Below are 22356 nucleotides of genomic sequence, written 5' to 3' on the forward strand. Positions count from 1 at the left end.
AAACTGGCGGTAAATCCGAGCACGAGTCACAGCCAGTGTTGTGTTTGAGTCTGTGCTGCAGTCAGACGTCCCCCTGGCCCCGTTTCCACGGCACCGTTACAGTAACAACCAGCATGCTCCACATCGCCTGCTCTCACATGGGATGTAATGAGACTTATTACAAAGCTCTGAGCTATAAAAGACATGGTTTAGTTTATGACCTCCTCCTGCATTATGGACCGTGCTGCAGCACTGTAAAAAAAAAAAAAAGAAATAAAATAATAATAAGTGACGGATGTTTGAATGTATCCCAACACATACACACACACACACACACACACGCCTCTACTGGCTTTCATCCCAGTCTGCAGGAATTATCTACTCATATCTACTGTACAACGCTGCAGTTGCTGCTGGATTTCTACTGTTATCTGTTTTCTTGTGATCTCAGTTGGCTTCATTTCCAAAACAGCGAGGGGGCATGAAGATTCATATTAAGAAGTGACTGGATATAAAAGTCTGAGTTTGTTTGAATCGGGCTGCCTGGCAGGAGGCACAGTGGTGCTTCTGACTCTCCGTCATCAACGCTGTCCTTTGAAATAAGTGCTCTGCTGATGAGCGACTCTTTATACCAAACAGTGCTAATGTGATGCAGCACACTCAGTCATTCTCCTTGCAAAAACTGGACAGGACATTTTAATTAAATGTTACAGTTAAGAGATTACGGTCGGGGCTTATACTGCGATGTATCAGCGCTGATAACTGAACGTTGATTATAGATCAAGAGATTAGCCGGCGTCACCCACCTCTGATACCAGTGATATGATGCAGTTTGTTTGGCTAACAGGAGCCTGTGCACATGGATGTTTTTTTTTTTTATTAATTTGCTCAGAGCTCGCATCACATCCTGTTTCATAACTTTCATTGTGAAGACAGGAGGATGACTGAATGCAGTAAAGTTGTCAAGCTCAACTTGACAACCCTCAAAAAGAGACATTTCTATAAGCTTTAAAGAGGAACTATGCTACATTTTTACCTTAATTAAGCTACATTTCCACCTTAATTAAACAGCTTTAAAGTAATTGTAATGGTTAAATCAATGACTTGTAACTAGTTCCAGGGAGAATGGAGGCTCTCTGCCTTCCACCTAGCGTCTCTTGGCTGAAAACCAACCTTGTAAGATCAGAGCCTCCGACCCGGTGTCCCAGCTCTCGACTTTGCAGCACCGCCACACAACCCGAGCACAAACCCGTAATCCTTTGTTTATAACAGATAAGACTACACAAATATACATATGGTAACACCGTATATGAGAAATAACGTTATCTACTGCTCTATTGATTGATTTCTCATCAGTTTTGTTAAAAACAAATGCACATTGCCGGTAGGAGGGTTAGCAAAACAGAGGTGAAGTGACCGGACTTAGACGGATAGTTCCCCTTTAAGTCTAAGAAAGAAAAAAACAAGAAAGCAAAAAGCAAAAAGCAAAAAGCATTGATTATACTATACTGTATCTAAAGTACAGCCAACTCCTGGCTCCTCCTTGTTTGTCTTGGCAGAGACAAACAAGATAATTTAGGGCGAGGTGGTTTCATTGACAGGAACGGTTTCCTTACGTCTTTGCCAGGTTTCAGGTATCATAAAACAAAAAATCCAAACTATGAGAGAGAACAATTTCAGGTCTGAACTTTCAGTCTCTACAACTGTCCAATAATCAAGCTGAGACAAACTGAAAGTTCAAGTGAGATCAAACTCTACTAAACATGCAGCATGGTTAGAGAGAGGGAGGGAGGAGAAGGAAGAGCAGGGGGCATCCAGGCTAATGTATTCTCTGGGAAGTGAACATTTCCTGTCATTACTGCATGACTCAGCATTTCAACTTCTTCTTCTTCTTCATATATCTTGTGCTCCTCGCGGTGCTGCCCTGAAACAAAACCCCTGAAGTCTCGGGGGCTTCTGTGCAACAAAGCCTCCACCCCAGAAAAACAAACGGGGTGTTTAGGGATCCATGCTGCGGTCGGTTGTTTACATTGGACGGACGTTTTCCTGCTCGTCCTTTCAGGTGAGTGAGTGTCCTACACCTGTTTATTATTCAACCTCTCGCACCTTTGGCTGATCTGAGGCCAGCTGTGAAATGATGAATAGGAGGTTACTGGTTTTTATGCCCTCCAGTCCATTCTGCAGAGCCAACTACGCCGATTCTAATTCTGCGGTACCAAAGCAGGATCTTGGCAAAAGAAAAAAAAGGGGCATTACATCTCCATAAATGAGCATGTCACACCAGGATGTGCCCTCTCATGCTCCTTCAGCATTATGCTAGAAAGCACTCCTCAAATTCATTTGGGCTCTGTGGTTGGGTGAAGAATTTCTTTCTTTCTTTCTTTCTTTCTTTCTTTCTTTCTTTCTTTCTTTCTTTCGTTCTATCTTTTTTCATTTTTTTCCCAACCCTTTCGCTGTCCTTCCCTCCATCCATCCATCCATCCGAGCCGTGACCTCGCTTTCCCTCCGAATTTCTTTCTCCTTTCAATATCTCTTCCGCTCTCTCTGTTTGAAAATCTATCGCACTTCTCCTGCGGGCACAGAGAAAATGTGAATTGCGACAGATTCACAGTTAGTAACTTAATTAGAGGCCTTAAATCACGGCAGCCTTCCACCGCCGTAGGTTACTGCTGTACGGGGAATGACTGTGTGCTTTTCTACGCGTGGAAGAAAGAAAGAAAGAAAAAGAAAGAAAGAAATCTTTGGATAGCCTCAACGCCAGACTTCTCTTTGTTGTTGAAAAGTGCCTCAGGCCACTGAGATTGTGTTACTACCAATACCCTGAGTGAGTGTGTGTCTGCAGTGGTCATGTTGTTCCAGTTAGTCCTCTAGAGCCATTAAAGGTGCAACCAACTCTTTGTTTTACGAGTTAAAAGTCACTCAGAAGAATTTATACACTCCTGTCCTCAGTGCTTCACTTTGAATTGCAATGAAATATCAACAAATAATGACAATAACTGGAATAATCTCATTACTTTTAGGGCAGAGCAGTGTTTCCCACTGGTCCAGAGTTGTGGATGGAGGTGGGAGGTGCAGTGTTTGACCAATGGGTACGCAGCGAGATAGAGAGTGACCCAGATCTTTTGCTGAAGCTACAATTTACAGATAGCGCCTAAATGCCTCACCTGCAGATGTTGAGGGAGAGGATTATAGAGTTTAATAGCTCAGTCTGCAGAGTGAGAGAGAGAGGGAGAAATAAGGTGCTTTATCACAAGACTTTCCTCAATTTCAACTGAGTGATATTCTTTTCCCATGGTCAATAACTATTAATATCTTCACAAATGATTTGAGTTGCTCTTTAAAATGCTGAAATTCTTCACATTTCTAATAATGGTGAAATAACATTGGTTAAACCACTCATGGTAAAGGGAGCTAAACTGTGATTAGCTCATATTTACACCCAGATCGACTGAGCTCAGATCAGCTCAGCTCATTTCTGCTTCTTTTTTTCACGACTAAAGAATCACATTTCTTAAACAATCATTAAAAACGAATACATTCAAAACGGGATTAAAATTGATTCATATTTGAAATAAGATTAAATGCTGACAGCTGAGGGAGATGATGCTAAATAACAGGCACCAACACACTACAATGTATTACACTGAGTATCCCAGAGAAACACGCTACAGATTCCCTCTTTTAACATCTATCATTGATGCTGCGTTAACTAACTACTAATGATCATAACAACACACAACAGAAGAATCAATAACGATCCCAACAGGCTGTCGGCACCACTGATCAGAACTGAACAGAAACGTCTCTGTAAACTCAACAACGTGTCTCCGGAAACAAAAAAAACCTAAAGCGTCGGCAGAGTGAAAAGTTTTCCTGACATGAAAACACAGACATGAGTCAGTATCACTCCTTCTTCTCCTTCATCTTCTTCCTCCTCTGCCTGCAGGTACGACTGGTGGAGACGAGAGGCTGCTGCTCCGTCTCCGCTCTGTCAGTTTACAGCTTTTTTTTTTTTTTTTTAAAGATTCGTGGCGAAGTAAGAGAAACAGGCAGACAACAGGACGACAGGTTCTCTTCTCGCTTTAGCATCTTCGCTAAGTTGCCGTTGGCTTAACTAGTGCACAGTATAAGATATTATTGTCCTTGATGCTTGTTGAACAGCTGGTTTGATCAAGTTCTTATTGGAGACAACGCGGCCTCTCTGATCTGCTGTTTGCCGTGTGTGTGTGTGTGTGTGTGTAGAGCAGAGGACAGAAGCAGCGCGACCATAGATGATAAAACAAAAAAAAATCAATATGTGGCCGTCCACGCTGATACTGGAGCAGCCACAGGTAAATCAATCTATAGAAAACCTTCTCATCTTCAGGTTATCGAGCTATTTTCAAATCAAATGGGGCCTGAGTCTGAGAGAGAGTCAAGAGTCACTGATGCCGGAGTTGAAGTTCAGCTGCAAATCCCTCTCTCTTTTTTTTTTCCTTGATTCTGTCGAGTCGAGTCCGAAGTCGTCAAATTTATGAGTTGAGTCGTCACCGCTGCCTCCACTACACACCTTTAAACTGATCTACCATCGACCTCAAGATGAAGACAAAGCCTGACAAAAATAACTCAGGACAGCTCCTGTGTTGTGTTCAGGCTTTTACTTTTTCCAACTCTAAAACACTGATACTGCATCAGCTCAAACATCCAGCACCCACTGAGCTGCATAACTCATCATAAACAGCTAATTAAAGCTTGTTCTATATTCACTCCCACTGACCTGAGACGACCTAATATGAACCAACCAACCAGATGAATTGAACCACTTATATAATTAAAACACCAACATGACGCATGGCGGCAGGATTCACTGTTTATTATATTTATTATATCATATTGTCTCAGATGATAAACCACAATAACAGCAGATTGTCTGATTTGTCTCAGCTCACACTTGTTGAGCCGATGTCTTGTTTATACGACTAAATCCTGGATGCCAGGTCACACTAGAGCTCCAGCTAATGATTTGTTTTCTTTATCCCTTAATCAGCCAGTTATTTACTCTAATTTACTAATTAACTGATTGGTCATTTGGTCTGAAAAACATCAGGAAAAACACTGAATTACCCTCCAAAGTGGCCCATTAAAAGCTTTTTTTTTAGAGACCAATATTTCCAACCAGCTGCACAAAACTCATCCGATAAGACGAGGCATCAAATTATCTTATTTTTCTGAAAACAACTCAAAAAATCGATTCATTTTCTCTGGATATTTGCCCTTAATAATTCAGTTATATTTCAAGTGAATTTGTTTTTGTTGCAATCTACAAGATCTCAAATAAAACATTCAATCGTCTCTTCTGGATATACAACTGCATTTTTAAGCTTTTTTAAGACTTGCCTCCATCTCCTTGCACATATTTGTTAGTTTAAATAAACTAACATGATGCACTCTGTCGTTAAAGGGATAGTTCACCCTAGAATGATATTTCACTCATTATCTACTCACCCTCATGTTGACTAAGGGCTGGAAGAAGTTTCAGAGTCCTCCGTCCCTTCTCTGAGTTACAGGGGGTCTTAGCGTAGCAGTGCATTTCAAGGCAACGGTTGTAAAGGGACACCAGAGCTCTTCGTAAAAAAACACACACAAAAAAACATCCAAATACCTCCATGCTGCTCGTATGTAATGTCCGTCTTGTGCTGAAGCCCCAAATTGCGTAATTGTCCCGAAAAAAATTAAATAAGTCTATATTCCAAGCATGTTTGTAGCATTAGCTCTGTGTCTGTTGTCCGGTCTTCCGCTGCCAGCGCGCATGCGCAAGGTTCGCACTGAGACCGACTCGAGTCTCAGTCTGGTTGCGCATGCGCGCTGGCAGCGGAAGACCGGACAACAGACACAGAGCTAATGCTACAAACATGCTTGGAATGTGGACTTATTTAATTTTTTTCGGGACAATTACGCAATTTGGGGCTTCAGCACAAGACGGACATTACATACGAGCATCATGGAGGTATTTGGATGTTTTTTTGTGTGTGTTTTTTTACGAAGAGCTCTGGTGTCCCTTTACAACCGTTGCCTTGAAATGCACTGCTACGCTAAGACCCCCTGTAACTCAGAGAAGGGACGGAGGACTCTGAGACTTCTTCCAGCCCTTAGTCAACATGAGGGTGAGTAGATAATGAGCGAAATATCATTCTAGGGTGAACTATCCCTTTAAATATCAGTTTCACCTTATGCAATAACCTGAGTCTGTCGCTATGCCGATGACACCCCGCTCTCTGCTGTAGAGGTTAAAGTAAATGTCGTCCTGTTTGACATTACAGCCCCTTTCCTTATTCTGCTGTCTCACTCTGAAGCCGCTCTGGACGTTATTATACTGTCATCACTTTCTATTATGCAGAGAATTTCCTCTGAATTAACAAGTTCATGTTCCCATCACACCTCGAAGAAAAAGGCTGCATGACAGAGTGGCACTTTGCAGGGTCACCCGGTGCGTCAGCCTCGCCGGGGCTGTGCGCTAACGGAGCCATTCTCCATCTAAGGTCTATTAATCAAACTCCAGGACCCCCAGAAGCTCAGGATTGATTGCTTTAGCCTCCGAGTCTGTGGCTAAAGAAGAAAAAATCTGCCCAAAGCTGACATTTTTTTTCTCTACAGTGAGATAAGAAAAGAGAGCAGAGAGCAGAGGAGTTAGCTCGGCCTGTGCAATGTCATTAAGGATGATGATGTAGCTTTTAGCAGTCTGTGCATCCTGTGAAGAGCCCCCCCTGTCTTTATAATAACACAACATACATGCAGCTCATTATTTCTCCAAGTGGAGCTCCTCACACATCTGATTTCAAAATTATTTACTCGCCGTTTTCCATTTCAAGCCAACGTCTTTCTGTTAGCACGCTGCTTGCTAATTTATTGTTTGCGTGTGCTTTGAACCATTTATTGCCAATTACACCGAAAGAATTAGATGTGTGCTCGTGAATGTGTGTCAGTGTGAGTGTGAGTGTGTGTGTGTGTGTGTGTCGGACACAACCATCATCCATGATGCATGTAGAGAAGAATGAACAGCTAATTTCAGGGTGGAACACAGATCCAGACACCTCAACACAACACACACACATAGGCTACGTATACACACACAAATGCACACAATGCCTCATCCCATTAAGGCCAGTCAGTATGCAGTGCAGTGGGAGTGATTTGCAAGAGCTTTATCAGCCTGAATGTTAATAGAAGAGCTATGGGACATACTGGCTGAAGCAGATAACAACTGGGTAACGAGTGTGTGTGTTTGTGTGTGAATGTGTGAGACAGAGGGACGTAAGGGGGAAGTGGTTTGGTTTTGGTTGGTTGTTTGTTTGAAAGCTGCTACTTATGGGGACATAAATATTTCTGCTGCTGTATGTGGGATTTACACTGCGGCTCTTGATTTACAACTGTGTGATGTTCCCATTACTCCCTGCATTCATTTGGAGCAAGTAAATGAGTCAAACAATGTTTTTTTTAAATTTACATTCATGTCAAGTCAATGGCATAGTAGGTATAAATATGTTGCCATGTAAACCACAACTGGGCTGGAACCAACCCTGTGGTTGTCTGGCTCACACTGTCATTATTCATAATAATTCAGCTACTAAAGTTAAAAGTGACATTACAGAGAAGCAGCGGGAAGCAGTTATGAGTTTTTCTTTTCCCCCTCGTAAAAACAAATCGATGCAAGCATTTAATTTGCTAATTCCACTTGTTTAATCTCCTTTAATGCTTATTTTTCTATTTAGTGACACTGAAGCAACATTTAAAACTGATTAACAACTTGGTCTAATCCTTATCCTTTCATTATGAGTTCTGACTCTTTGTGCAATATATAGTATATCACTATAGGCAACACTGCAGCTGCCGTGTTATTCTTTTTAGCCTAATAATCGAAGCTTGAAAATCAGAGACAAGTGTTTTTTTTCTTTTTAAAACCCGTCTGGCTGCAGCATAATGAGACGAGCTCTGGAGTCTGTGGCAGATCAATGGGGATAATCGGATCTTTGGATCAGCATTTTCTGCTCAGTTAGTGACAATCAATGAGTTTATATACAGAGAGAGAGAGGGAGAGCCATAGGAGGAAAACAAGGCGGACGGATCTGTGAGTCCCTGGCCGACATCCTCTGATCCTCTCAGACTCACTCTGCCCCTGATTTATCGGACCTCCCGCGCCAAAGTCGTTTCAAGTGGCTTCTGAACATTAAACAAGATCCACCACAGATAAAGCCAGTCGCTAAGTTTCCCCTTTGAATTTCAGTCATAGCCAACACAGAGGAACTCCATAACAATTTGTGTTCCTTTATCTGTTTGTTCTCTTAATTTGGTTTGTTTGTGGTTTTTCATGGACGGATCTGTCTGGTGATCGGTTCTGCTTATTTGTGCGTGAGTTTTAGAAAGTTGCAACATTTCCCCAGAGCAGTGTGAAGTGTTTTTGAAAATAGACTGAACTTTTTAAGTCACTAAAAGTGGTTTCTTTAGATAAAAAAGAGCAAACGAAGAGGTAAATACAGAAACTATGTCCTGGTCTATTTGACTTTTTATGATTACTTCAAGAGGAGCATACCACTCACTGAAAATTTTGTTTTTGCTGATCTTCGTTGCTTAGAAAGTCCAATACTTTACACTTTTCTAATGTTTCATCTGAAGTTTTATTTTCCACAAGAGGATTATTTGTGGAATCAAAACCAAAAATCAAAAAACATCATCAGTTTAGTAAGCATAATTCTGAAGGAGCATGAGAGGGCACATAGTAAAAACACTCAAAAAAAAAAAAAATCTTAAAAGACTGAATGGTGGGTCCAGGTGGGCGGGGCTTGGTGACTGCTTCATTGTGACATCACAAAGTGACAGGAAGTCCTGACGGCTGGTTTTAAGCCTCAGTTTCTGAATACAGACTGTGTGCTTTTCTTTATACTTATAGAGTACATACCTATTTATTCTTTTATACTGTATGGAGCTTTAACACAAACATCTACCTTTATACTGTATGGAGTTTTAATACAAACATCTACCTGTATGGAGCTTTAACACAAACATCTACCTTTATACTGTAGGGGACATTTAAATAACAGGTTTCTGTGTTGGTTTTGGATGATGTTGTCACAGACATTATTTAAAACAGTCTGTGTTTACTTACATGGAAGTCCATGTATTAATGTGGACTGTCTTCAGTGCAAAGTTAGGACTCATTACTTTGTCTAGACAAACAGCAGCACACTTTTCCAGAACTTCTCTGGAAAACGGAGCAATGATGACATGACCACACTAAGGAAGTGGCATTTAACTTGTTCTCTAAAATTAAAACACTGAACCAAAAAAAAAAACAGGTTTACTCGTGTATAGGAGCAGCAACATGCTTTAAACTGTGTCCTTATTTCTCGTAGCCCTCTCTCTTGGGCGCTGTGGATCGCTACGGGGGAAGAGAGATGAAAAACTGCAGAGAGGGAATAAAGAGAACAAGGCCGAGTGGACCTGGAAGTACGACGTCCCGAAACAGAGAGGAGATAGTGGGTCACTCAAGGTAAGATGGAGTGAGGAGGGAGCGAGGAAGGACGGAGAGGGAATACATACAGCAATGGTTTAGTAAAATGAAGGAATTGAGAACAACAGACAGGGAGAGAGAGAGAGAAGCAATGGGGGAGAGGGGGAAGATGATAATTGGGTCTCGTTTGCGAGTGTGTTTTACAGATTTATGCTGCTTCGATCTGGGTCAAGGTTATGCAGGAAAAGTCTAACAGCTCCTAACAACACTGCTGCACTGAGCTCTTGTCTCAACCACCGCTTCTATTCCTCCTTCTGACTCCATCTCACCTGCACACAACTAATAAAATAAAATAAAATACATCCACTGAGTGAGATGTTGAACAGAAGACAGCATCTTAATCCAAAACCACAGGTCTCAGTCTCTAGCCTGAGTTACATGATCCACATCCACACAACAGAAACATGATTAAAGCTTAAACCTCTGGTCGCCAGGCAACATGCATCAGTTTCCTCAACATCAGGTGTAAACCAGACTGTGATCCAACATGTGAAGTTCAAAGGAGACTGGACGAAGTGAATATGACTTGTAACGACTTCCTCTCATCGTCTCATCACTGAGTTTAAACAACTAAAAATATAGGACCAAAACTAATGTTTGTTTATGAAACAGTTTAAAGGTCCAGTGTGTAAAATGGGGGTAAAACCATGATATCCAGTGTGCAGGTTTTTCGATCTGTCTGCCGTTTCCTCCTCCTCCCTCTTTCCTTTTGCCTTCTTTGTTGGTTTGTTTATGCAGGCAAAACTTGCGAAACGCACTCTCTGGCTGGCTGGCATGGCGGCGCAAGATGGCGATGCTCTCTAAAGCAAGACCCTTGCTATATGTAAATATGAAAGAAGCATTATAAGGCTACGAAACCCAAATTAATTTAATTTTATAGCGATTATACACTTATACAAACACATTCAAGGGTAGTATATTTAGATTTTGCCAATAAACCTTGACAAATATTACACACTGGGCCTTTAAATGGTATTGAATAGATGTTATACTGTATGTGATGGATGTGACGGTGTTGTGTTAAAGTTTGTGTTGTGTCTGTCTATATTCGTATCCATCACACAGCTTCATCAGGGAGGCGTCTAATTGGTCCCACATTCATCCTGCTGCATGACAACAACCACAAACACACAGCCAGAGTGTGTCTGCAGAGACGACAGAGACAACACGGTCCTGCAACAGATGGATGCTGCGAATGCATGGGAACAAGTGTGTGTGTAAGGATGTGTGTGTAGGGATGTGTGTGTTTGCTTTCAAGCTATCATAGCCCAGTCATGCAGGTAAAGTCATCAACACCACCAATCTGCTAAGGCCTCTGGGGGATCGGTGCATGTGCAGACACACACACACACACACACACACTCTGAGTCTCTCCCAGGGGAGTTTCTCCTCCTGAGAGAGAGAGACGAGGGAGGGGCAGAGTCCACTCACCCATACAGACAGAAAGAAAATTAATTTGTTACAGCACGTTTATCGTCATGACAACCTGCTTTTTAATTAACGGCTGACAAACAGCAGAGTGTCCTCTCTCTCTCTCTCTCTCTCTCTCTGGGGGAAAGAGTGATTTAGAGAAAATGGAGGAAATAAAAAGAGCATTCACTTGTAGCTTGTTCTCACACGTCCTCAGAGCTGATGTCAATATTATTACATGTAATAATAAAATAATAAAATCACTTGTCAACTCAGCTATTTAGGGCAGGCATGTCCAAACTATTCCTTTTTGTTTCAACCAACCGAGAGCACACAGTTTGACCAGTCAACCGTCTGAAGACTGAGATGAGTTGATTAACTCTTTGACAGGCATTTTCCAGCTTTTTGACTGATCTTTTTAGACCCACCAAATATTATGTACTATTATTATATACACATTCAACCCATCAAATGAAAGAAGAGAGTCTCTACTTTCCAGCAAAAGAACCTGTGTGTTTCTATCTTGTTCCAGTGTTGAGTAATTGGCTGTTGAATATAGGTTAGTTTAGCCCAAAAAGCCATTTTGGCATCAAAATCTTAGGAAAAACAGGTTTTTGTGTTGGCCGTCAGGTTCAGGTGTAGCTACCAGTACAATCGGCTCCATTATATTTTGCTTTAGTGACACCTCAACAAAAGATGAAACAACAACAAAATCAACACTGACAAATGACTTTTTTTTTTACTTTGTGTGTGTGTCTGTGCCGCTTAGTCTTTTTTGTGTGGAAGAGGAAGCATTTCCCATGATGCATGATGCATAAATACGTTATACTTTTATATCCCTCAATCCAAATGTGTTTTTCTGCACTATTTAAGATGATACAAGTCTGATCTTCACAGAGGAGTTGGACAAGGCATGCAGCGTGACGTGACGTTGCAATTTTAAAAAAGCCTAAGACGAGATAACTTGTCTTTGGCAGTCAAAGAGTTAAATGAGTCAAATCTGGTTTTCTGCTGCTGCTTGGTTGGAACAAAAACCAGCAGCCACTCCTTTGTGATCCTTTGTGGAATAGTTTGGACGTGCCTGATTTAGGGTATTTAGCACTGTACATGTATTTTATTGTCTTTTATAAAAGTTAACTCTGACTTTTAGTTCTGTTTTTGGTCTCCTCCACCTCCTGAGGTGAACATCTGTTGTTAAATTTGTCTGCTGTTTGCTGCAGTTAGTGTGTGTGTGTGTGTGTGTGTGTGTGTGTGTGTGTGTGTGTGTGTGTGTGTGTGTGTGTGTTTGTGTGTAATGTACAGTCAGTGGGTTTATTTTTAGTTAGTTCTCCTTTTTTTAAGCTAGAAAGAAAACAGCGGCGGCTGCTGCTGCCAAAGAAACGCCACGAGGGCAGTACTGTAAGAGAATGAAAACAGTAAAGTGTTGGGACAGAGACGGATAAACAATGAAGTGAAAGTCACTGTAAAAGCTTCTTAAAGCAGAAGAAGAAGAGTCTGGAGGTTATTCTAGGTCAACACTACTGTACTCTAATCTCATTGTTTTCACACACTCACAGCTGATTCTGTAGTTACTGGCTGTAAATGAATATATTACAGCCACTTCAATAAACATCTCTAATTAAGATCTATTTAACTTTAATGGTGTTTTTTTTTACTGTTTATGAGCCACCTAATGGATACTGATAAATACTGTTAGTTTGCAGCCCTTCTGTTTGATTAATCAACATATATCTGTTTATAAAAAGCCTAACAAAGGTTAATAAGACATTTCATAAATAGTTAATGTGATTTCATTCAAGAATTGAGGATGGTAGTTGAAGTTCTTTGATAGTCAGCATCAGCAACTCCTTTAATGCATCGTTTACTATTATTATGCACTTTAATGGCAAATTACTGTAAATAAAAGGTTCAGGCTGTTACAGTTTGTACTGTATGGATCAATGCTACAACAAATAAAGAGTGAATCCTGACCTGCATATTAGAGTTTCATGTTTCCATCTTGTGTGTTTGTGTGTTTTCAGGTATGTGTTTCTGTATTAAACCCAGTCGGAGGATCCAGAAACTGTTGGTTTGTCCTCTGAGTGTAGTTTAGCTTCAGGCCGTGGATGAAAAAGCCAAAACAACTTGTGTCTGACACGTCGGCTCTGTCACGTAAAAAAAAAAAAAAAAAAAAAAACTAAAACACCTCAGCTCTGTGTTGCAGAGTGTGTGTTCGCCCACCTCACATCAAGCGCCGGACCACAGAGCTCTTTAAAGTCTCAAACCTTCAAAACAGAGCGGCTGCCTCAAATACCACCGCTGTGGACTGCTGTGTGAGACACTGTGTGTGTGTGTGTGTGTGTGTGTGTATGTGTGTGAGTGTGCTGTACCTCTTGAGGTTAAGCAGAGCCCAGGGGATGCCGGTGGTCGTTTTGAAGGCTGGCAGCAGCTTTTCACCGAGCTCCACCGCCTTTCTACGGAAAACCTGAGAGAGAGAGAAAGAAAGAAAGAAAGAGTGTCTCATTACAGAGTGAAACAGGATTCTACATTTTCTTTACCAACTCCTGGAAAAGAACCTGAAACCTATAAAGGTAAAGTAGAAAAAGAAGAAGAAGAGGAAGAGGAATCCAATAGGTGTTTTTCACACAACACTGAATATCAGAAGCATGAACTTGACTCTGAGACCGATAATCAAATCATTCAACATCCACATTTTCCTTCAGTATAAACTTTATAGCCACCACTTGTAGCCCGGCCCTTCCCTCCTCCGTCCTTCCACTTGTTTCATCCCTTTATTCCAGGGCTTTCCCTCTTTCCTGTCTCCTTCCTCTTGTCCTTGTAATCTTTTGCCAATATCTTTTCCCCGTCTTCCCCGTCTCGTTGTCGCTCGCAGCCGCAACACATTTATGTTTTCCATCTGTAATTTGAGCATCTGAATTGTCACTTATACAGTGTTAAAAAACTAAATTATATGATGCTCGTCTGAGAAACTCTTCCCGCTGGGAAAAAGCTTTTATGTCAAAATAATAATGTAACAACACGCTATGTCTGAAGCATGGGATCTGAATATTTTGACAAAGCGTCATGGGAACATTTTGAGTTTATTTTAAATATAATAAATGATCAAGTCTGTTGCTTCCCTCTGTTTTTTTCCTGCAGCTCTGAATCCTACTGACTAAAAGAGGACGACATGTTAAAGCTTTAACGATTCTCTGCTCATTAGACCGAACAAAACCTGAGCGAGTGCATTAAATCCAACTTCACGTCATTTTAATTACAGTAACAGTAAACTTTATTTATACGGCATCTTAAAACAAAACTACTTGCACTGGTTTCCTGTGTCTAATCTCGTCCGTTAGCACATCGGCTTTGTTAGCAGCTTTAGTCAGCAGTGGGTGGAGGAGGGCAGAGGTTGTTACAGTGGCTCTTAGGTGTCTGATTTTGTTGGCTGTAAAAGTGAAGTACTTCCATATTCGGCTGCTGGCACGGCTTTAGTCAGGCAGTTAAGATGGAATGGGATTTGGCCCGAGTCGTGTTGGACGGCTCCGACCTGCTGCCAGAGCTTCAGCTTCAGCTGCTGCTGCTGACGGGAGCCTGATGACGCCATGCCTGTTTCAGGTTTTCTGGTCACAACTGCAATCCACATGCAAAGGGATTTTTCATTTTTTTCCCCTTCTCTCACAGCTGATGTGGTAACAGAAGCGATTTGGTGGCAGCGATTATCAAAAGATGGCGAAATACAACCTGAAATGGTTTCAGTTTGACCGAATGGAAAAAGCCCTTTTAAAAGGTAAAAGATCACTACAAACAATATTAGAGTAGATCAAACTTTATGAATGAAATCCACTTGTTAACAGGGCAATAACTCAACCTGGGAACTTGACTCCATTTTATAGGCTAACCATATTCTTGACATATAAACTGATTGGAATTGATTTATAAATTTGATTGGTAAAGCTTACCTAATTAGAAAATGTATAAACCAGAATGTATTTACAACATAACAACCATGTATGATGTCACTGATATCGCTTGTACGTTTATGGCTTGTATATATCAATGTGTTAGACAAACTGCATTGGTTTATGTTGCTGTGGCCTGATTGGCGGTTTGCAGTCTGATGTCATTTAGATCATTAAAAAATCCACAATGTTAACACATCAAGACTTTTAAAATCTGTTGACCACGACCTCTTTCTCATAAACCAAATTAAAACCAGCTCTTAATCCGTCAACACTATGTGATTTGACTACACAAAGATGACGGTCCTGTCTTTGTCTATGCAACCAGAGGGAGGTAACTGAGTGTGAAGAGGATTCATGATGTTTTATCCTTTAAAACTGATTCAAATATATAAAAAATGTCACATTTATCCTTTATCACCTCCTGTTTCTAGGCTGATTTTACATGAATGCAGTCCTCCCTTCTTCTTATGATCCATCCATTATTCTTTTCTTCAGTGTAGTAATATCTTTCACACACACACACACACACACACATATACATACACATTCAGAGGTGGTACAGTAGCATACACTTTGTCAGCGAGCTGGCAGCTCCATTCCCGGGGGATCTACCACTCATCAGGGTGTGAGGGATGGAGGCAGGGGGGAGGGAGGGAGGGAGAGAGGGAGGAGAAAGATTTGTGAAGAAAAAGCTCGAGAGGCTACTTGTCAAAACAGCGCCGCAACTCCACGGCTTTTCCTTCAGAAGTAAAAGAGGCAGGAAAGGAAAAAAGAAGGTGACGGAGAGTTGAAGCAGGAAGAGACGGGTGGTCATCGTGTCAGAGCCACATTTGGGGAATAACGATCAGATCAACGTAGGTGATCTGTCAGGAAAAATATAGCTGGAGAAACTGCAAAAAAAAGAATAATCTGAGGTCGTTTTCTCCTCAGTCACTGTCAGACTGACTCACACTTCAGGTCCTTGATGGTGGACGGTCGACTGTGACACACTAATTAGCCTTTTGTAAAAGTCAGATCCTCGTGTGAAGGACGATGACTGAGCTGGAGTTTTAGAAACTTTGGTGCAGAGAAAATGGACGGGCTAGATTTTCTCTGAGCAGCTGGTGGAGCCCCAACACAGAGCTCAAAGAGTCAGTTTATTATAATGTTCATATCTGCTGGAGGATTTACAGCAGTGGTTCGCAACCTTTTTTTGGCTTGTGACCTCATTTAGACACCACAAATCCAGAAATTTGTGATTTGCCGTCAATCAAGATGCAGCTCAGATATTTTTATATGCTGCATTTTATTTGAACTCAATTTATATTAGAGAAAGAGAAAGTATTGAATACAGTTGTTCAAAATAATTCATCATTTTAAAAAGAATAATAATTAGTTAAAAAAAACATTTTTAATCAATCATTTTATTTATTTTTATCAATTACTAGACATTTCAGGCGACCCCATTTGAATTCCAGGCGACCCAACGTGGGGTCTCGACCCCAAGGTTGAAAAACACTGGTTTACAGCTTGTTGTGCTCCATTTTTTAGTTGAAAAAAAATAAAGATACACAAAATAAACAATAGAAATATAAAGAGCATGTAGAACAGGGGGTTTAAGGTCTGTGGGAATATAATAAGATAAGATGCGGATCTATCTCTATCTATTTCTATGCTGCACATTCATGCATATACTGTTTTATGTGATATTTACTGTATCTCTCACTTCCAGGTATGCTAAATTCTCTTTGCATTTTATTTTATGTTAAATCAGCTGCAAGGAAATCTTAATCATTTGTCCATCTGCCTAACTATCCATCTATGCATCCATGTTTCCATCCGTCCATCAAACATATCATCACATGTTGTCACAAAACTGTTACAGCAGCTAAATTACTGTTGGTCAACTGGTTGTTGGTTGTTGGTGAAGACGAGTGTCGACAAAAATGTAAGGTAACCCTTTCTTTTACGGTACACTCTAGAGATATACTACTATGTAATACATGAAAATGTACTCAGTAACTAAACTAAAACTGTAAAAGAAAGCCTTGTTTGTTTCCATGTAATTACCATGTTCTTACATATATAATTTGTACCAAACATAATCTACGTACTGTATAAGATTCAGATGATAACATGGCTATAATGAGATGGTTGTGACCAGAGTAGGAATTGTCCAATCATGAGCCTCCATCACTACAACCATCCTTCCTGATATTTCAACACGTTTCCCAAATGCAACAGATTGCGGCGGTGACCTCACTCCTGCACCAGCTCATAAAAACATCCCGCAGGAATTCAACAGTGTCTACAACACACAGGAATTTCAAGTTAACACACCCCGTGGCGCTATTGACACCAAATTACCCCACTGTACTGTACATGTAAGTGTGTGTGAGAGTGTGAGTGTGTGTGTTTCGGGGCTGCGCTGTGGGAGCAGGATTGTGTCGTAACAAGGCGTCAGATCCCCGTGATTAATGCCTTTAATAACGCCAGGAGCACACTGAGGGGAAGAATAAAAACACTCCCAGGGATGCACAGAAGAATGAATTAAACACACCCTGTGTCCAAGGCCATCAAGCAAACTGCCAACGAGCTTTAATAAGCAACTGGATTATGCAGAGTATACACACACACATTTCTGGATCTGATTGTGTGTTTGTGAGTCTGCTCTAACTGGATGAACCGGCTGATTTTGCAGAAGTGTGCATGATCATTAAGAACTATTTTATCTAAACAAGCTGTCATATCCTCGTGTTACAGCGCAAAACCTGAACCTGAACCTGATCCTGCTCCATTATGAGGAAATCAGTTATCAAAACAATAACTTCACTGTTCCAAGGTTTAACTGGAACATGACAGAGGTTTTATCTGCTGCCTTATTCCCTCTGAGGGACGCTTTAATAAAATGTGTCTCCTTCATATCTGTGTCAGGTGATATTTTACTTGTTCACGGTCACTCGGTGCAGAACGTTTTAGCTTTAATGGAGCGACTTACAGTAGAGGTGGAGGCCGCCGAGGAGGACATACAATTATTGTAATTTTATGCACATTCTTTTAAAATATGGTGCATTTCATACCGTATTGGAGTCGCATTGGCCGCACTTATCTTTTTGTTACCTGCAGTCAAAATGTCACTCATCATAGTGCTGGCATTTATAGCTAGCTAGGGCACCAAAAATGTACTCTTTTTTTTGACAACTGTTGGAAATGTCATTGCTTACTGTATGTATTATATTGTTGTTTCAAATTAACTAAGCTGTACATAATGAAGAGATAATGGTATTCAGGGTTTGGCTATGGGAAAGTTTGGGAACTTAACAGTTGCAAACCATTTGTTTCTTGCCCCTATGTCGCCATTTGTATCAAATTTGATACATGAAAATACATGAGTTTTTGAAACCTCTACATCCTCACTGTGATCCCCCCCCCCGAAAAACCTAATGTATACAAGATAATCCACCAGGGTGCAGTTATTTATGCACCAGCAGGCCTTCACTTGGGACATCCAATATGGCCGCCGTCGGTCAGTGACCCAAATGTGTTTTCTCATGGATATTTTTGCCAATTTTGAAAAGGTTAAGGTAAGAAAAACTTTAAAAATGTTACTGAAACTTCAATAGGAATAGTTACTGCATTGATGCAAAGTAAAACTACTTAATATTTCATAACTTATTTTATAGTAGAACCGTGTTGAAAATGTATCAAAATAGATACAGCAGGTACTGTATATAAGGTAATTTTCTATGCAAATCTGATTTTTTAAAATTTTTTGTAATTATATGTTTTTTAATTATTTGTCAGAAGGTCCAATGAAAGAAAATTTTCTGACAATTATTTCATGGTTCAGGCTTTAGAGGGTTAAGACATTAAACGTAATTAGTTTGCAAAATGCTCCAGTTAGTGTCCCAATCTTTGTTCCCATTGATTGACAACTAAACATATTTATTATATCCATTCATTAGCTACACTGCTTTGCTTTAGACATCTGAAGATCAAACTCTTGTTAACCAGTAAAAACCATTGCTGATATTTATGTCTGCTCTTTTTCACACATCCCTGTTCCTAAATCCAAGTAGTATTTGATTACGTTGGTTGTCAGTGATGCAGCTTCCTGCTTTAAGTGAGACAAATTGCTCAGACTCCTCACTGGCATGCATGGATACGTTTTATTCTTATTAGAGGAAGTAGGATTATGGATCTGCAGAGAGTCCGACCTGATTCAAGTCGTCGTCTCATCCTTGCGACTAATGAAATTTTAGGAAATAATCAAGTTCGTTTTCATAAGCGAAAGGTCATATTTAAACGTGTTTCTGTTCTGTTTGGTATCGGATTCTGAAAACAGACTTTAAAGTCTGAGAGTCGATATCTCATATAGTGTGAACATGAATGTAATAAAAGCATCTATCTACTGGAGGGCAGGTACAGTAAAGGAGCAGTTCACCCCCACAGAAACAACAACAACAACAACAACAACAGCAAACCAGGAGTAACAGAGATGCTTCAAGTCAGAGACAACAGAGCGGTTAAAGCTGCAACAATGACTGATGAAAAGAGAAGAGAGGGAGTAGGAGGGGACAAACGATTGCTCCACTTCCTCTGAAAGTCTGGCCCACTGTGTTTGCCCTCCACAAAGTCATTTAATCCACAGAATGGGAATCAAGTGAGCGTTTCAGAGAAAGGGAGCAGCAAAACCACAGGACGCCCATTTAAGATCCCGTTACATACATGCAACTTGTACTGTACCACCGGGGAGTTTCTTTCTTCTCGTGTGTGTAATTAGTGTGTTTGTATAACGCAAAGACTTTAAAGCCGGTAACATCGTCTTTGTGTGATATTTTAAGGCTGGTATTTTGGTTTTGGAGCGAGGGAGGGGGGGGGAAGAAACCTAGATTTAGGATTAGAAGGTTAGGTTCGGGTTTCATGATATTTCCAGAACAAAGAAAATGAGAGATGACGAAAAACCGCAGAACACGAAATCTGCTCCTACACTGAATCTAGTCTTTCGTCCAATATCAGAACCATGTTAAATCTTGTTCCCTTATTCACTAAAGTCACTATACTGAGAGTCCTGCCAGTTCTCTATACTGTGAGAAAACCAGGAAGTGAAACTAATAAGTACATTTCCACAGGGTATGAACTGGTTCTCACACTAGCCAACAATGTGACACACATCACATCTTTTGTCTTTTTTCTAACAATAAAGATTCAGATTTCTGAAATAGTAGAAACGGAAACAGAAAGACGACGTCACTGAAAACTTCTGGACTGTGAAGGAACTCGATATCAACCTAGAAAGAAAGTCAGCGCCAAACAAACAACAGTGTCAAATGATCCACGTCCATAAGAGGGAAACGGGTTATGAGGCTGTAGATCTGTGGAGGCTCGATGGAAATCCACTCCTCAACAATGTAATTAATGACTCAGATGTAGAGTCCAGAGCCGCATCAATAAAACTGACTGGAGCAGAGCAAACGACGCCAGCAGACTAATAATTAGACAGGTTGTAAACAAACCCCCAGCGAGCCCCAATTATCTAGACACATTAAATTAGAACTGGGGAAAAAAAGGGAAATTTCTCTGAATTTATAAACTATAAATTTAAGCCAAATGCTTTCCAGTACTGTCCATTTTAAATTACTACTGTACTTTGAATTATTGGTTTAAACTGACACAATATCTCTAACTTTCTACAGAATCATCTAAACTTGTTTACTCAGTGGTAAAAGTTCACGACTCTGAGCATCGTTATAACTTTTCCATGACTTTTCGTCCACTAATCAGAGGATCGGCGGTCCGATCCCCAGCTTCTTCAGTCAACATGTCGAAGAAGTGTCCTTAGGCAAGATACTGAACCCACATTTGCCCCCGACGTATCATCAGTGTGTTAATGTGCGAGATGTGTGAGACACCAAGTGTAACGTAAATAATACATTACTGTACATATTCTTATCCATTGTGCAATATCATCTGGGAGGCCTCTGTTCAGTCCCAAATTTATCCTGCCACATGAAAATGACCCAAAAATGTACAGCCACTGTCAAAAATAACAATTTTAACTGACAAGAATAAGACTGAGTCTTGCAACAGATGGTATAGCCCCCTCAAAGAGTCTGGATCTCGACATTATGGAGTCAGTATGGGATTATATTAAGACACAGAAGAGACTGAGGCAGCTGAAATCTACAGAAGAACTATGGCAGGTTCTCCAAGATGCTTCAACAACCTGCATGTACCTTGAAAAACTGTGTGCAGCGGTGTGGAGGAAAACTCGGTGCTGTTTTAAGGGGATAGTTCAACATTTTAGCAAATTGGCCCATTGCCATAATCCCAATAGTTTTGGGAGTAGGTCTACTGTCGGTGCAAGCTATTTTTAGAATGGCGGAGCAGAGCCGCGAGCTTCTCAGAGCTACGCTACGGACACTAATGGGATTTCTTGGTTTCCCTCATCAAACTCATCAAATACACAATCCAACAACTCCAAAACGCTCTGGTGGACAAGTTGTGACCTGCACATTCACCACACTATGAGATAATAACAGAACGTTACCAGACAGAGTTGTTTTAGAGGGAAATTCATGCAAAACCGCTGATGCGCGTTCCCGTCGGGAGCAGTTTTTCAGCAAGCAGTCTCTGAATTTACCTCTAAAACAACTCTGTCTCATAACGTTGACTGAACTTTGTATGAAGTTAATAAATAAAGATTTCTGGCATTAGTTTTGAAAGCATCTTCACTTTACTTACAGTATAGTGCCTAAAACCTTAGCACAGTAGCTACTCCACGTGCAGCTACAAGCGCTGTGTGAATGTGTGTGAATGGCTTTGAGTGGTCCTAACAGCTAGAAAAGTGCCGTATAAGAGCAAGTCCATTCACCGCTTGGACAAAACGACCTCCACTCAAGGTCTTCTTACTTTGTTGTTTTAAAGCACTGGACTGAATGAGGTCTGTGGCCTTGAGATATGAGATAGTGGTTTCAGAGCAGAACTAATGAGCCAATTAATAGATTAGCAGACGGACAGAAAATCTCTTAAGTTTCATTCGTTTACTTATCGTTGTGAGTCATATCATAATCACTGGTTCTGTTTTCCTTTCCTACACGAATAACCTGAAGATGTCACCTTGAATATAAAGAATAATCACTGTATGAAAGAAGTTGTTGCTGCTATTTCCAAGGTGAAGAAGGACCTGTCAGCCTCCATGTTTACAGCCTACACATTCGAGCAAACATGACCGGTGAGTGAAATGTTGCTATAGTCGGGATGAATGATGGTCAAATGTGCAGGAATAAAGGAATAAGGCCAAGGTTGTGTTGTGCATACGACCTGTGGTTATAGTTAAAGTGTGGAGTGTTTGGACGGTAAAAGCCTCACTGAGCTACACAGGTTGTGTCGGTACCGAGCTGTTTGTGCTTTTCAAAGACAAATTTAACGAAATTAAGGTTGAAATTCACATGTAGAATAAGATTTAGATTAGAGTCAGAAGTTGGAAGGTCCCAGCAA

General features: G+C 40.7%; 1 protein-coding gene across 1 annotated transcript in view; it reads right to left on the minus strand.

Moving 5' to 3' along the window:
- The window catches only part of man1a1 (mannosidase, alpha, class 1A, member 1), a 161680-nt gene that overhangs the window by 22676 nt on the left and 116648 nt on the right, over positions 1-22356 (minus strand). The window contains exon 5 of the mRNA XM_085770344.1: positions 13303-13397. Within this exon, the coding sequence (XP_085626470.1) occupies positions 13303-13397 (95 nt within the window). The remainder of the gene's footprint in view (positions 1-13302; positions 13398-22356) is intronic.

This window comes from Trachurus japonicus, chromosome 24, assembly GCF_045865225.1.
Source record: "Trachurus japonicus isolate A0001 chromosome 24, Traja_1.0".
In the NCBI taxonomy this organism is placed as follows: domain Eukaryota; kingdom Metazoa; phylum Chordata; class Actinopteri; order Carangiformes; family Carangidae; genus Trachurus; species Trachurus japonicus.